At 30.4% G+C, this 15235-nt stretch overlaps 1 protein-coding gene across 3 annotated transcripts in view; it reads right to left on the bottom strand.

The window, feature by feature from the left end:
• Window positions 1-1363: 1363 nt before the first annotated feature.
• Window positions 1364-15235, bottom strand: part of LOC126886906 (venom carboxylesterase-6-like) — a 133377-nt gene continuing 119505 nt past the window's right edge. For all 3 annotated transcript variants that reach the window (XM_050654057.1, XM_050654055.1, XM_050654056.1), the window contains 2 exons: window positions 7059-7185; window positions 1364-1583 (listed from right to left, as the gene is read on the bottom strand). In XM_050654057.1, the coding sequence (XP_050510014.1) occupies window positions 1400-1583; window positions 7059-7185 (311 nt within the window). In that variant the 3' untranslated portion in view covers window positions 1364-1399. The remainder of the gene's footprint in view (window positions 1584-7058; window positions 7186-15235) is intronic.

Below are 15235 nucleotides of genomic sequence, written 5' to 3'. Positions count from 1 at the left end.
GGGTTGCCCGTAAAAAACCTGTTCTGAATGAGCGTTGCCTAATTTTTAAAATTTTACAGCTTGCCTACTTATGGATAATTAATTGAACATAAATATGTAAAACTTTTTTATTACTAATTTTACGAAAAAAAGTTATTCTTTATATAAAAATTTCTGCATGATGTAAGTCCTACGATTCAACCATCAGATGTTAATTTTTGTCAATCTTATACGAGTTATGTCAAAAAATGTTAATTTCGGTCAAAAGTGACTTTGGCCTTTTTTTACCGAAAATCGAAAATTTTTATTCTGAAAAGATATTAATAATAAAAAAAATACGTTTTAGTGCGCAATTACATCATTTTAATTGGAAAAAAATGCACATTTTTCTGAAATTAGATTCCAAGCTTCATTTTTATTTCTTACAAGTAGTTTAACCCTTTTATTATTAATTTTGTGAAAAAAAGCTATTCTTCATACATAAAAAGCTTTGAATTGTCTAAAATCTAGGGTGCAGCCATCATCAATTTTATAAATTTTATACCAGGTACCTATATCAAAAAATATGAATTTCGCTACGGAGAAAAGTTATTCAGCATTAAAAAATATGTTGCAATATAGAATTATCTCCTTATAATTGGAATATACTAAAATATAATGGTATGAAAAAACTCTTGAGCAAAATTAATTGGCAAAGTCGGCAAAATTGTCAAAATTGGCAAAAAAAGAAAATCACTGGCAAAGACTCACAATATATTTATGTAGGTATATAATATAATTACAAGTACTATGAAATATCATCCAATAATTTGGAAATTTATTTATATTAGAATAATTATTTGATACACTGTGAACATTAAATATTTAAATTATATATTACAATATTATTAATATTAATAATAATTATTATATTATAGCAATTATATTAATTATTAATAAAGTCGGAAAAATGAAAGCATATCTATGAACGATCACATCAATCACTTATTTTGTATTTGCTATCTTTTTCTATAGCAAACCTTTGTTATTTTGAGAAAAAGACAGCAAATGCAAAATAAGTGATTCATGTGTTCATTCATGGGTATTCTTTCATTTTTCCGACTGTATGTGTATAAAAATTATGCCTATATTTGCAAAAATGTGTGCATATATGGGCATATTTTAGAAAAATTTAATGCATAATATCTGTCCGGTCTCTAATTATTATAGAATAGTCGCAGCAGAAATCTGACCTTATGATGAATACAACATGATCTGCCTACTACCATATTTTATATTTTTACCTATGAAATAGGGTTTGTTATATCATAAATTTTATTTAAATTTTAGTCACTTGTCATAAAAGAAAGAAAACTTTTAAATGTCGAAATAAAACAAATAAAAATTGCATTGCTAATTTAATATAAAAAGTTATTCACATTTAACGCAGTTCAGGATATAATTTTTCATTTTCTTTTATAGGTAGGCTATCCCAAAATTCCATAGCTCCTATATGCTCCATTTTCGTCATGAATACTTTATCTGGAGAATCGATTTCCAAAGTATTTATTTCTTTACTATCGGGATCCACTGGCAACCATTCAACGTTACTAATAGAAGGTTTGCTAAAATCAGAACAAGCAAACAATTAAAAGACTAGAAAGCACTAATAGACATAGGATGATTTATGATAAGTGAGCTACAAAAAGTTACGGCAGTTGCCTTTTAAAATTTTTGTAGCTATTGCATGGAAAACTTTGCTTATCCGGACACTACGTTTATTTTAACCTTTAACTACCCGCGCATCAAATTATAACATAACTACACGCGTGGCGTACTTTATACGCCACAAGAAAATACACGTAAAAACAGCGGATTTGTTTACTTTTTTTTTGAAAAAATACCCTTAGTTGTTTGTTATAAACCTTTTTCGGCATCAGGGAATACTTGGAGTTCCTTCTTAGTTAGCCAATTGGGATTTATAACTGGAATTATGGAATAACTGGATTCCATGATAAATAAAATTACTAATAAATTTTTTTTTGAAATGTCATTTTTTACAGGAGGAAAAGTATTGTTTATAAAGAAAAATATATTTAGTTCCATAATGACTTAAAAAACCGGAAACAACAAATAATAAAATGTAAATTACGATCTTCCCAGAACGCCAATTTTAACGAAACTAAAACCAAATTGTAAAGCACATTCCAGTGATAGGTTAGAAAGATAAACAAGGTCAAAAATTAAATTTTTAAATATATTTGCAGTAGGATTCTTATATCTGACGTACAAAATACGCCAGCGCGTGTAGTTAAAGGTTAAGTAAAATAAAAATCATTAAAAAAATGTAATTTAAAGTAAAATACATTAAATAATTTAGGCCTGGATTCCGCGTACTAAAAAATAGTTGAGTAATAGCTAACTGAAAATTTGTTATTAGCTTAACGGTGTATACTGGGACAAATTTTGATGTATGGGAACACTGGAACAGGGAAAGTTTTAATTGTGGAACAGGTTAAAATTTGGAACGTCATACTACGAAAACATCCCATGTATTTTGTCAGACAGAACTTCCAATTGATATGTTACCTTTTCATTAAACTCTCGTGTAAAAATCAGGCTGATATTTATCACCAACTGTACATTTTAATAAGTCCGACACATAGAACATAAAATGACAGAAATTATGACAGGTGATAAATATCAATCTGATTTTTGCTTGAGAGTTTAACGAAAGGATAAAAAATCAACTGGAAGTTCTGTCCGACAAAATTGATGAGAAGTTTTCGTAATCTGACAATCCAAAATTTTAACCTGTTTCACAATTAAAACTTCCCCTGTTCCAGTGTTCCCGTATTTCAAAATTTGTCCGAGTAGACACCGTTAAGCTATTAATAAATTTTCAGCTTGCTATTAATCAACTTTTTTGGTACGCGGGATCCAACCCTAATTATATTTGTATTGTATGTTTAATAAAAAACGATAAATTAATTAAAAACAAATTCCAAAATATGCACCAATTAAATGTAACAACAAAAAAAATTTACAAATTTTTTTCGGAGCAATATGTTTTTCAAATTAAAATCATCAAATATTTCTAAAATATGGATAACAATAGTTATTTATGTATTTTAAGAGCAAAAAGTGATATTGCTTGAGAGCAAGAGTTACCGCGCGACGCGTAGCGAAGAGCGGTAATTACTCGAAAGCAATAATGTCACCGTTTGCTTGTAATACATATAACATTTTTTTTTACAAATACTTAATAAAATGAAACTATTTTTAAATTATTAACTTTATGAGTTTGGATATTCAATTTATTTGTATTGTATGGATGTATGGTTGCTACGGCCTACGCGCGTGTATAAGTATGAATATTCAATTTGTATTGTATACAATCTGTATTGTATACAATTTGTATTGTATATAATCATGTTGCTACGGACGACGCGCATTTTTTAAACTTTAACGCGCTAGAGCGGTAAAGTGACGGTACTCAGTAAACGTCAAATTTTCGCTGCCATTGACAAGCGAAAAAGTCGTCTTTATCAAGTTATTGTAGAAAAAATTAATTATTCCCTCTTCGGGCTTGAATAACAGCTCTCGTACTTTTTGGGATTATGAATCAAATAAAAGCAGAAATCTCGTTTTGTGTTATTTGTTCACATTCGTTTATTAGCTCCTTTTTTAACGCTACCATAGTTTCAAACTCGCCATAATTTTGTAAAACGTCTTCGCAAGTTTTCGCAAATTCTCCAGCGGTTTAAGATCTGGAACACTAGGAGGCCAGCCCAGTAACGGAATACCAATATCTGTAAAGTATTGCGTTATTATTATAGCTATGTGCGTCCGAGCATTATCCTGCACGAGACGAAATTTTCACCTAAAAAATGCATATAATGTAACATGTTTTCTAGATATTTCTTAATGTACGGCTTAGCATTGGGGCCATCTGTCCCTAGCATAACCAGATCTGTATGTGTCTCCAAAGAAATGCCGCTCCATGCCATTATACCTCCACCAACAAACTGTAGTATAGGAGTTAAGCATCATTGGGTCTAGCGTTCTCGACATCTTATAATCTTCTCCAGACTCTTTGGCGGCTTCCAGCTAAATATATCGTAAAGTGAGATTCGTCTGTAAACAGAACCCATCTTCAATCTTCCATATCTCAGTCTATGTGATGTTTAATGGAGACGAAGCATCCTAATACTTCTAATACTTCTCTTAATAAAGGGAGGAATTAATTTATTAAATGCAACACTAACATTGACAACCACAGTGATAAACTGAATGAATTTATAACACTAACAGAAGAACGTGAAGATTTTAAGTCGGGAAGATCATGCACAACGCTATATTTAAAATGAGGCACATAAAAGAGACATCATTACTTGAATACAACAAACTGGCATATTTATGGTTCGTGTACCTTAAGACGGAATTTTATGGGATTAAATTGGAGGACGTTATCCACTTTAAAAGAGATACTTCTGGGAATAATCAAAAGTAAAAGTAGAAGAAGAACTGACTGATCCAATTGAAGCTGGCAATTTAATTTAATTTAATTTACGACAGGGGATCCCCTATGTAAGTCCTCTATTGTTTAACCTGACCATAGATGAAATAATAAAAAAGTAAGAAGAAATAAGGATAAAACATGAGAGAAAAATAACTTAAAATAATCTTCTATCTAGACGAATCTCTCAATCTATGCTGCACCAGTTAATATAACCGTCCGAAAATTGAACATTTAACATAATACCATTTCCCGATAAAAAGCCAAAATGTATAGTTGTAAAAGCAAATTCAAAAAGATATACAATAGAGCTGGATAGTCAGAAAGGTAATAGAAGAGTTGATAAAGTTTAAATATCTAGACATCACACTATCTAGCTACGGAAAGTTCGAGAGAGAAGTGGAAGATCAAGCGGATCAACTAACGGTTAGTTGCCTGCCACCTCTTATAACATAATGACCTAGTTACCTTTTGACCCACTTACCACGTGTGGGAGTCATATGTTGCCCTAGGGCCGTATCCTTAGGAATTTTATCCATCCTTTGGATTTTTCGATGTATTTATTGATATATGACTTTTGTCTGTTTTTGAAAGGCTTGGATCTATTATTATTTTTGTTGGCTTTCCATGTCTTTGTAACACTGATGATGCTCTTGTTACAGAGCGAAAACGTTTTGTATATGTTTGTAGCCCTTTAGGGCTTTTTAAACTAATATACCTTTTACCAAGAGGAAAATTTCACTTGTAATTAATGGTATAGAGCCAACTACAGGAAGTTCTTCCTTGTGGATAATTATATTTTATTTATATATAGAGATATACAGGGGATTCATTAAGAATGTGCAATCTCTGAGTTGGAGATTCCAGACCTCAAAATATTAAGATTTAACCCAAATCACTTATATAAAATGTGCTTCGTTACTGAGCTACAGGGTGTTCTATTTAAAAATTTAATAACCATTTTTACCCAGTACTTTAAAACTATTTGACATATCCTTGTCATACTTTGCAGAAAGTGTAGTTGCCATACACCTCACTAAATTATGGTAAACAAACGTTTCTGGCTTCCCAAATTCTACGCCACTGGCGAAATTGTTATTTTAGCACAATATTTCGATTTTCCAATACTTTCTATGTAAATAATATACTCTTCATTCGTAATGTTAAGGTCATTAGTTTTCGAGATATTTGAAGTTGAAAATGAAACTTTACAGTTATTTTGATTAATGTATTGTGCCCCTTCATATTTAACTTCAAATATCTCGAAAACTAATGATTTTATCGATACGAATGAAAAGTATATTTTTTGCATAGAAAGTATTGGAGCATCTAAAAATTATGCTGAAATGGCAATTCCATCAGTGGCGTAGATTTTGGGAAGGTTCAACCATTCATTTTCCCCTGTACGCCTCTGGTAATAGCCAGAAACGTTTATATAACATAAATGAGCCAGGTGTGCAGTACCTACCTACGCTTTTTGGCAAGTATGATACGGCAATTTCAAATACCTTTAAAGTACTGGGTACTAATAATTTTTAAATTTTTAAGAGGAGTATATTACCTACATAGAAAGTATTCAAAAATCGAAATATTGTGCTAAAATAGCAATTTCGCCAGTGGCGTAGAATTTGGGAAGGGTCAACCATTCACTTTCCCCTGTCGTACGCCTCTGGTAGTAGCCAGAAAAGTTTATTTATCATAATTTAGTAGGATGTACAGTACCTATATGTTCTGCCAAGTATGACAAGGATATGTCAAATAGTTTTAAAGCCCTGGGTAAAAATACCGCCACAATAATGCCACAATACATTAATCAAAATACCTGTAAAGTTTCATTTTCAACTTCAAATACCTCGAAAACTAATGACCTTAACGTTACGAATAAAGAGTATATTATTTACATGGAAAGTATTGGAAAATCGAAATATTGTGCTAAAATAGCAATTTCGCCAGTGGCGTAGAATTTGGGAAGCCAGAAACGTTTGTTCATCATAATTTAGTAGGGCGTACGGCAACTACACTTTCTGTAAAGTATGACAAGGATATGTCAAATAGTTTTAAAGACCTGGGTAAAAATAGTTATTAAATTTTTAAATAAAACCCGCTGTAACTCAGTAACAAGCCACATTTTATTTAAATGATTTGGGTCTTAATATTTTGAGGTCTAGAATCTACATCTCCAAGATTGGACATTCTTTATGAATCACCCTGCATACCTACTTCTGTTATAGTCTGTTCGCTAAACTCAGACACAACTGGCTAGTAATTTTAGTAGGTAATTTTTTTGTTTTTGGTCAATTTTGCCAAAATTGGGAAACTTACTAACTATTTAGTAATTATTAACTATTAAGTAATTAATTTTTGCCAATTTCAACAAATTGGCAAAATTACTTAGATACTAAAATCACTAGCCAGTTGTGTCTGAGTTTAGCGAACCGACTATAGCTGCATCAGATGATAGGAAACAGATGGGTTTGACAGTAAATAAATAGAAAAGTAACTAAAAAGAAAGTTATTGAAATTTAGAAATTAAAAAAAAAATGTTTTTAACGACAAACTTGATTTATTTATTTAACTTTACCCAGTTTTAGCATAATCTGCTACAAATTTTGTTAAATGCTTCATGAATTTTTCATCTTGTGGGTCTAAAATTGGTCCGCTACTTATAACTTTAAATATTAAACCTCCGTCATCACCATGGGCAACGCCTAAAACAAATAAAATTATTATATGTATTATATATTTAATAAATATTATTAAAATAAATAAAAATCGTAATGCTATAGCGAAGTACTACGAGTGTAGTAGATATTTTAATGTAGGTAATAGAGAATTTAATATGACAGGTTTGATTATTAACTCAAATAGTAACTAACACTGTGTCTTAGTATAAGAGCTGTGAGACATTTTTGAGTAGGTATTTTAGGCAACCTAAAAATTTTTCAGGTGACTTTTCCATGATAGCCTAATACAAAAATGCCGGTCTGGCTGGAGGGTAGCGGTTATTTTCCCCAAAAATCCCCCACAAATTTAAAAAAAGGGTAAAAATTGTTATTACAAAAAATATCATTGACGTGACTTTAAAGTAAATTTAAATATTCAAATATAAAGAAAATAAAGGCCGCGGCCAGGTGATTTGAGGGCGATTTTAACTCTGCAAGATACTTGCATGGGCGTCCCAGCATTATTTTCAGGGGATGCATCTGAACTTCAGAAGATTTCATCTGAATCTGTATATACTATTAACGAGTATAAAATATACAACTATACATGCATAGCTATGTACATTTCTTCGGGACAGGGAGGTGCAATTGTTATTTTGACAGGGTACTTTTTAATATTAAAAATAAATATTCTAAAAAAGACAAATTTTTTTTGGTGAAATTTTCCAACTGCCATGTGATCAAACAAATTACGCGTGCATATAAATAAAAAGCGTTATAGGTAAGCACCAGTGTGAGAAAGAGCGTATATCGATAGCTGTTTGCCGTCCTTTGTTGTAACTGAGCGAATCCGTTCGCTCGAGAAAAATCAGGTGAGCTGGCGATATGATCTGGCGATACCCATGTTGTTGTAAGTAATTTTTTTTTAATTAAAGGAAAATAATACGGACTATACAATAGATTTTGCAAATATGATAGAAAAAGACAAATTTATTATTATAAATATATAGGTAGAAAAGTATAAAACTATAAACTAAATTAATTCTGTGTCCGCATCTTGTACTTCTTCTTCAAACTCCTCATCTGAGCTTAAATATTTATTCTCTTTTTCTTCGCCAGACTCCCCTCGAGACTCAGATTCCTCTTCTACCTAATCTGTTAATAGTTGTAATATGTATTTAGAGTTAATTAAAAATTAATTAGTGATTAATTAATTGAGTTGCTACGTATTCTTACTTATATAGCCAATATTTAATAATTTTCCTTATATAACCAATCACATCAGGTTTTTTATTTCTTAGTATATGACCAAAGTAGCTCATTTTTTTCGTTCATAGTGTTGAGTATTTCTTTTTTCTTTTTTATCTTTCTTAATGTTTCCGTGTTTGCTACGTGTTGTGTCCATGATATTTTTTACATTATCCGATAACACCACATCTCATCAATGGCAAGTTTTTCTTCAGATGCGCCCGTGATTGTGCAGGCTTCGACTGACGAGTCTGACGAAGAAGAAGAGGATGAATATTTAAGATCAGATGAGAGGAGTATTAAGAAGAAGTACAAGATTCGGACACCGAATTTATTTAGCTTATAGTTTTATACTTTTCTACCTATATATTTATAATAATAAATTTGTTTTTTCTGTCATACTTGCAAAATCTATTGTATAGTACGTATTATTTTCCTTTAATTAAGAAAAAGTTACTTAAAAAACTATAATATATAATAATTACTCTAACGTTTCGAGGCACAACAACATGGGTATCGCCAGGTCACGTGATTTTTCTCGAGCGAACGGACTCGCTCCGCTAGAACAGAGGACGCAAACAGCTATTGGTATACGCCCTTTCTCACACTGCTGCTTACCTATAGCGCTTTTCATTTATATGACATGGCAGTTTTTTGATGACATGGCAGTTGTAAAATTTCACCAAAAAAACCTGTCTTTTTAGAATATTTATTTTTAATATTAAAAAATATCTTGTCAAAATAACAATTGCACCTCGCTGTCCGGAAGGAATATATATAGCTATGTATGTATAGTTGTATATTTTATACTTGTTAATAGTATGTACAGATTCAGATGAAATCTTCTGAATTTCAGAGCATCCCCTGAAAATAATCCTGGGACGCCCATGCAAGTATCTTGCAGAGTTAAAATCGCCCTCAAATCGCCTGGCTTGTTTATTTTCTTTTTTTAAATTTGGGGGGATTTTTGGGGAGAATAACCGCTACCCTCCAGCCAGACCGGCATTTTTGTATTAGGCTATCATGGAAGAGTCACCTGAATAATTTTCAGGTTGCCTAAAATACCTACTCAAAAATGTCTCACAGCTCTTGGACCATCTGTAAAATACCTATATTTATTATTGTGAATAACCGTTTTGTAGAATTCTGCGTAGAGAACAATCTATGTGTGACAAATATATTCTTCAAACTACCCAAGCGCTGTTCATATACTTGGACGTCACCCGAAGATACAAAAGACAAAATAATAAGAAATCAGATCAATTACCTATATAACAATTAGTAAGAGGTACCGAAATTTATTCAAAATAACATTTAACTTACGTGGGGCTGATGTCCTCTTAGATCATAAATTATTAGGTGACATTCTGTATGTGACACTATATATATTACATATTATTTAGTGACATAAAACTCAAATTTAAAAAAGTAAAACGCCAACAACCGACTAACAAAGGAGACAAAGTAGACGTTGTACAGAACTTAGGACTCCGTGTCTGCTTGGGAGCTATGAAATCAACTCCAAATAAAGCTTTACATGTAGAAGCTTAAGAAATTTCACTCAATTATAGAAGGAAATATCTTAGCCAGAAATTTTTAATGAAAATTCGTTACCTAAATATCGGTCCTTACCAAAATGTTAACAAGCTGAATGTAGCGGATTTAACTAATCAATACTGGAAGCTAAAGAACTCGCCTCCACTTAGCGAGGCTTTTCGAAATCTGTCAAATTTTGACTGTGATTTTAACGTGATTGATGGCTTTGGACTTGAAGATTTTCATTCTTTTTTACATACAGTTAAATTAGTAAAACCAAGTTACCATGAAAATAGTAATATTAGCTCTTACATCTTAAGAAGATTCTTAGAGAATTGGCCAGACTCTGTAAATATATACATATGCATCTAAGATGTTAGTTGGCACTGGATGTGCCTTTTACATACCTGCTACTAAAACAGAAAAAATTTTTTAAGTTAGGCCATGATTTTTTTACCTTCAGTGCTGAAGCCATAGTAATTTATGAGGCCCTGCAATATTTTAAAAATCAGAAGATATATCTGCAACAATTATTTCCGATTCACTCTCTGTTCTTCTTGCTATTCAAACTATAGATTTTCCCAATACCAATTCAAATATTTATATTCTACTAATTAAGAAAATTCTTTTTGAAATTCATAAAAATAAAAGGAGAGTGAACATTTGGTGGGTTAAGACTGGGACCGTGCAAGTTCGGCAAAGCGACCCCTATTTCTACGCTCTATACTAAAATTCGCACTTTTAATTATATTGGCCAATTATATTAGTCCTGGTTACTGGATAATTGTCAAGGCCATAGTCCAAAAAAAAAAGAATAAGAAGAAAAAATAAGCTTCAGGTTATGTTATGAAAACGTCAACAATTGTATGTAGTAAATAAAATTAGTTATTAAAATGCAGTACTGCAAGCAAAATAAAATTAATTAAATTTACCTTTATATAATAATTGCATATCATATCAATATTGTGGAGCAATATATAATTTTTCTGCTTCATTGACAGAAGGTATGAAATATACGTCAATTTGACAATTTCAATTGACGATATGAATTATTTAAGATAGTTGCAATATTTCTCCGCGACTCGCGCAGGGTCGTTTTTCGTTTCCCCTTCCAAGTACTTGCACACCGCGAGAATATGTTGATAGTTTGGCTAAAAAAGCTATTGAGTATGGTACTTAAAATAATCGTAAGTTTTGCATATCTGATTTAGTTAACAGTATTAAGCATCGAGTTAAAAATCAGTGGAGTCAATCATGGCGAGATCTTTGTAAACAATCCAAATCTCAGTATTCACTGATTCAACCTTCTGTTCCAAATAATTGTTGGTTTAAAAATTATGTAGTACCTCGAAGATATATAACTACATTAATCAGAATGAAGTTTGGACAGGCATGTTTTCCTCTACATCTAGCAAGAATTAAAGTTTTTGATTCAAATCTTTGTACTGAATTTCAGAATGTGGGTGATTTGAATCACACTTTCTTTGAGTGCACAAAATACATTCCATACACCTATAATTTTATCGATGATTTAATAAAATGTAATGTTTTTCCACCTTTCAATATATCCTATCTATTGTCTCTGAACAGCAAAAATATACAGTGAGCACGTAAAAGTTGGAATAAATTCATTTTCTCGAGAATGGACGATTTTGGAGAAATCGTGAAATAGGCGAATTTTTATTTTTAAACCACCATGACACTTTTTGACATATATAATATACTAATGACGTCATCCACCTGGGCGTGATGACGTCATCTATGATTTTTAAAAATAAAAATAGGGATCGTGTGGTAGCTCATTTGAAAGGTAATTCAATTATCTATTCAGTAATATAAACATTAACAAAATTATTTATACAGGGTGTCCAAAAAAATTTTTTTTAATTAAATTTATTGACATAAAAAGAAGAATGTGTGTAATTTATAATACATTTACATTTTAAAATACATTTAACTGCTATCAGAAAACAGGAAAAATTTGGCAAATAAATATTGTTTTTTGCTTAAATTCAATATTAAAGCAGTTACCCACCAGCCTCGTGACAGTTTGAACATTTAATTTAAGCGAAACGCCATAAATATTTTCAAATAAACATTTTTTTCTGTTTTCTGAGAGCACTTAAATGTATTTTGAATTAAATAAATTATATACATTCTTCTTTTTATGTCAATAAATTTAGTTCAATTTTTTTTGGACTCCTTGTATAAATAATTACGTTAATGTTTATATTACTAAATATTGAATTTAATTATCTTTCAAACAAGCTATCACACGACCCCTATTCTTATTTAAAAAAAAATCATCGATGACGTCATCACGCCCATATGGGTGACGTCACTAGCATGATATGTATGCCAAAAAGTCGTAATTTAAAAATAAAAATTTACCTGTTTCGGGATTTTTTTCCAAAATCGTCCATTCTCGAGAAAATCAATTTATTCCAACCTTTACGTGCTCACTGTATATGATTGCTTAATGAAATTTATCTGTGAAACTAAAATCAACCTCTAATAGGCTATTGATTATGTACTACAGAAAGGAACTACAACGTTAACGGGGTTTTATTATTTCATATGGTCAATGAATCTCTATGTGTGAAAAACCGCGGAGTGCTACCATTTAAAGGGGTGCGTTTTTGAGAAATGGGTGAATTAGTCCCTGGGCACAGGTTACATTAGCGTGAGTTCTAGGCACTTTTGGTACAAACACGTCTACATAAAAATTGTTCCTGTTTAAATTTCCTATCTAAATATAACTTTTTAAAGTCAAAGATACTTTTTTTACAAAAATATACTCAAAAGAAAAAGCACAAAGAAACCCAAAAGAAAAAAATTTTGTTTTTTGTCCCATAACTTTTGTCCACGGGGATATAGGTGTAGACATTGCTTCACAAAAAAAAAATCTTACATATTTTCTCTTTAAAATTATGTTTGGTAGAGGTCATTAGGATTTACAGTTTTCGAAATATGATTTTTCAAAGTTCGCCACTCACAGCAATTTTGGGCAATTTTCGTTGTTATTTCGCAAATATTGTTTGTAACTTTTTTCTACGTAACTTTAGGCATATGCAATGGTACACGTAAGAGGAATAGAACTCAATTACCTTTAAAATGTTCTACGGTATAATGTTGTACGACTTCTTTAAAGAGGTTATCTTTTTCAAGATTTTATACTTTTAATGAGATTTTATATTTTTTACGATTATTTTTTAAATTTCCCATTATAACTTTTTTTCTCTACATTTAGGTATATATTGTATAAAAAAGAGAAAGCTTATTCTGTTTACTTTAAAATGGTGTATTATAAAAAAATTATACGATTAATTTTTTATTAAGATAATGCTTTTTCAAAATGTAATAAGTACTTGCAACGATTTTTGATTTTGGGATTATTTTTTAAATTTTTCATTATAACTAATTTTTCATTAAAAATTTTTGTATGTGATTGTGTGTTATGATTGAATCTTATTTTTATAGATAATACTTTGGATCCACTTGACTCGGCCGGGGCAAACTTCAAAATATGGATTAATTCCAATATTTACTGTCAAAGCTCTTGCACTACAAGCTTTGCTTGAAAAAATAGCATGTAAATGTACCAAAGGATGTACAAAAAATTGCGGTTGTAGGAAGATAGGAATTAGTTGTTCAATATTCTGTAAAGGGTGCATGTGCATGGATACTAATTGTGGGAACTCTAAGACAACTGAGGTGTCAGAGGAAGATATTGAAGCTAATGCTAACGAAGAGATGGACTTTGATTTTGAAAATTTTTTAAATGTCAACGTTTAAATAATTTTAACTAAAATGATGTTTTCTAAGTGTTTATGTAATTTTTGTTAAAGAAATAATTTTAAATAATACAGGTAAAAAAATATCAAAGGATCACTCGGTTTCCATTATTTAAATATAGATGATACACCATTTTAAACAACAGAAAGTAAGCCCTCTTTATTAAGCAATATATAGTATATTTATGTACAAGAAAAAAAAGTTATAATGGGAAATTTAAGAAATAATCCTAAAATCAAAAATCGTTGCAAGCACTTATTATATTTTGAAAAATAATATCTTATTGAAAAATAATCCTAGAATTTTTTGTAATACCTACACCATTTTAAAGTAAACAAAATAAGGTTTCCTTATTATATAATATAATATATACCTAAATGTAGAAGAAAAAAGTTGTAATGAGAAATTTTGAAAATAATCGTAAAAAATGTAAAAAATATTTTTATATATTAGGTATTGTATAATAGGTATATAATATATTATATAATATTATTTTATTTTTATATTATATCATAAAAAATCGTTAAAAGTATAAAATTTTGAAAAACCATAATCCCTTTAAAAAAAGTCGTACAACGTTATACAGTAGACCATTTTAAAGGTAATTGATTTCTATTCCTATTACGTGTACCATTGCATGTACCTAAAGTTACGTAGAAAAAAAGTTAATGAACAATATTTGCGAAATAACAAGGAAAATTGCCCAAAATTGCTGTGAGTGGCGAGCTTTGCAAAATCATATTTCGAAAACTATAAATCCTAATTACCTCTACTAAACAACATTTTAAAGAAGAAATATGTAGATTTTTTTTCTGTAAGGCAATGTCTATACATATATCCTCGTGGACAAAAGTTATGGGACAAAAAACAAAATTTCTTTCTTTTGGGTTTCTTTGTGCTTTTTCTTTCGAATATATTTTTGTAAAAAAAAGTATCATTGACTTTAAAAAGTGATATTTAGATAGAAAATTTAACCAGGAACAATTTTTATGTAGATATGTTTGTACCAAAAGTGCGTAGAACTCACCCTAATGTAACCTGTGCCCAGGGACTAATTCACCCATTTCTCAAAAACGCACCCCTTTAAATGGTAGCACTTTGCGGTTTTTTCATATATAGATATCCATTGACCATATGAAATAATAAAACCCCGTTAATGTTGTAGTTCCTTTTAGCTATCTTATTTTGAAAATAATCAATAGCCTATAAATTTATTAATCCTGATAATTTGATATATTATGTACATATGAAAAAAGAAGAAGAAGAAGATGTATAATGGAAAATGTGGTGAGCAACTTGGATAGTCCATAGCGGCCAGCTGCAGCTTTTGAATTGAGTAGAGAGCTGTGGAAGAGTTTGCTATGGAACTCTAAGGACCTCATTGACTTCTTTATGTATGAATAGAAAACAAAAAAGTTGTGACTGGCTAATTGACACCCAAGTCTATACCATAAAAAAAACAACCGACTAACCGAATAAACACCGACTGTATTCGAAATAATAGTCAAAAAATTAT

Source organism: Diabrotica virgifera, chromosome 6, assembly GCF_917563875.1.
Source record: "Diabrotica virgifera virgifera chromosome 6, PGI_DIABVI_V3a".
In the NCBI taxonomy this organism is placed as follows: domain Eukaryota; kingdom Metazoa; phylum Arthropoda; class Insecta; order Coleoptera; family Chrysomelidae; genus Diabrotica; species Diabrotica virgifera.
This window is presented reverse-complemented; position numbering and strand designations above follow the sequence as displayed.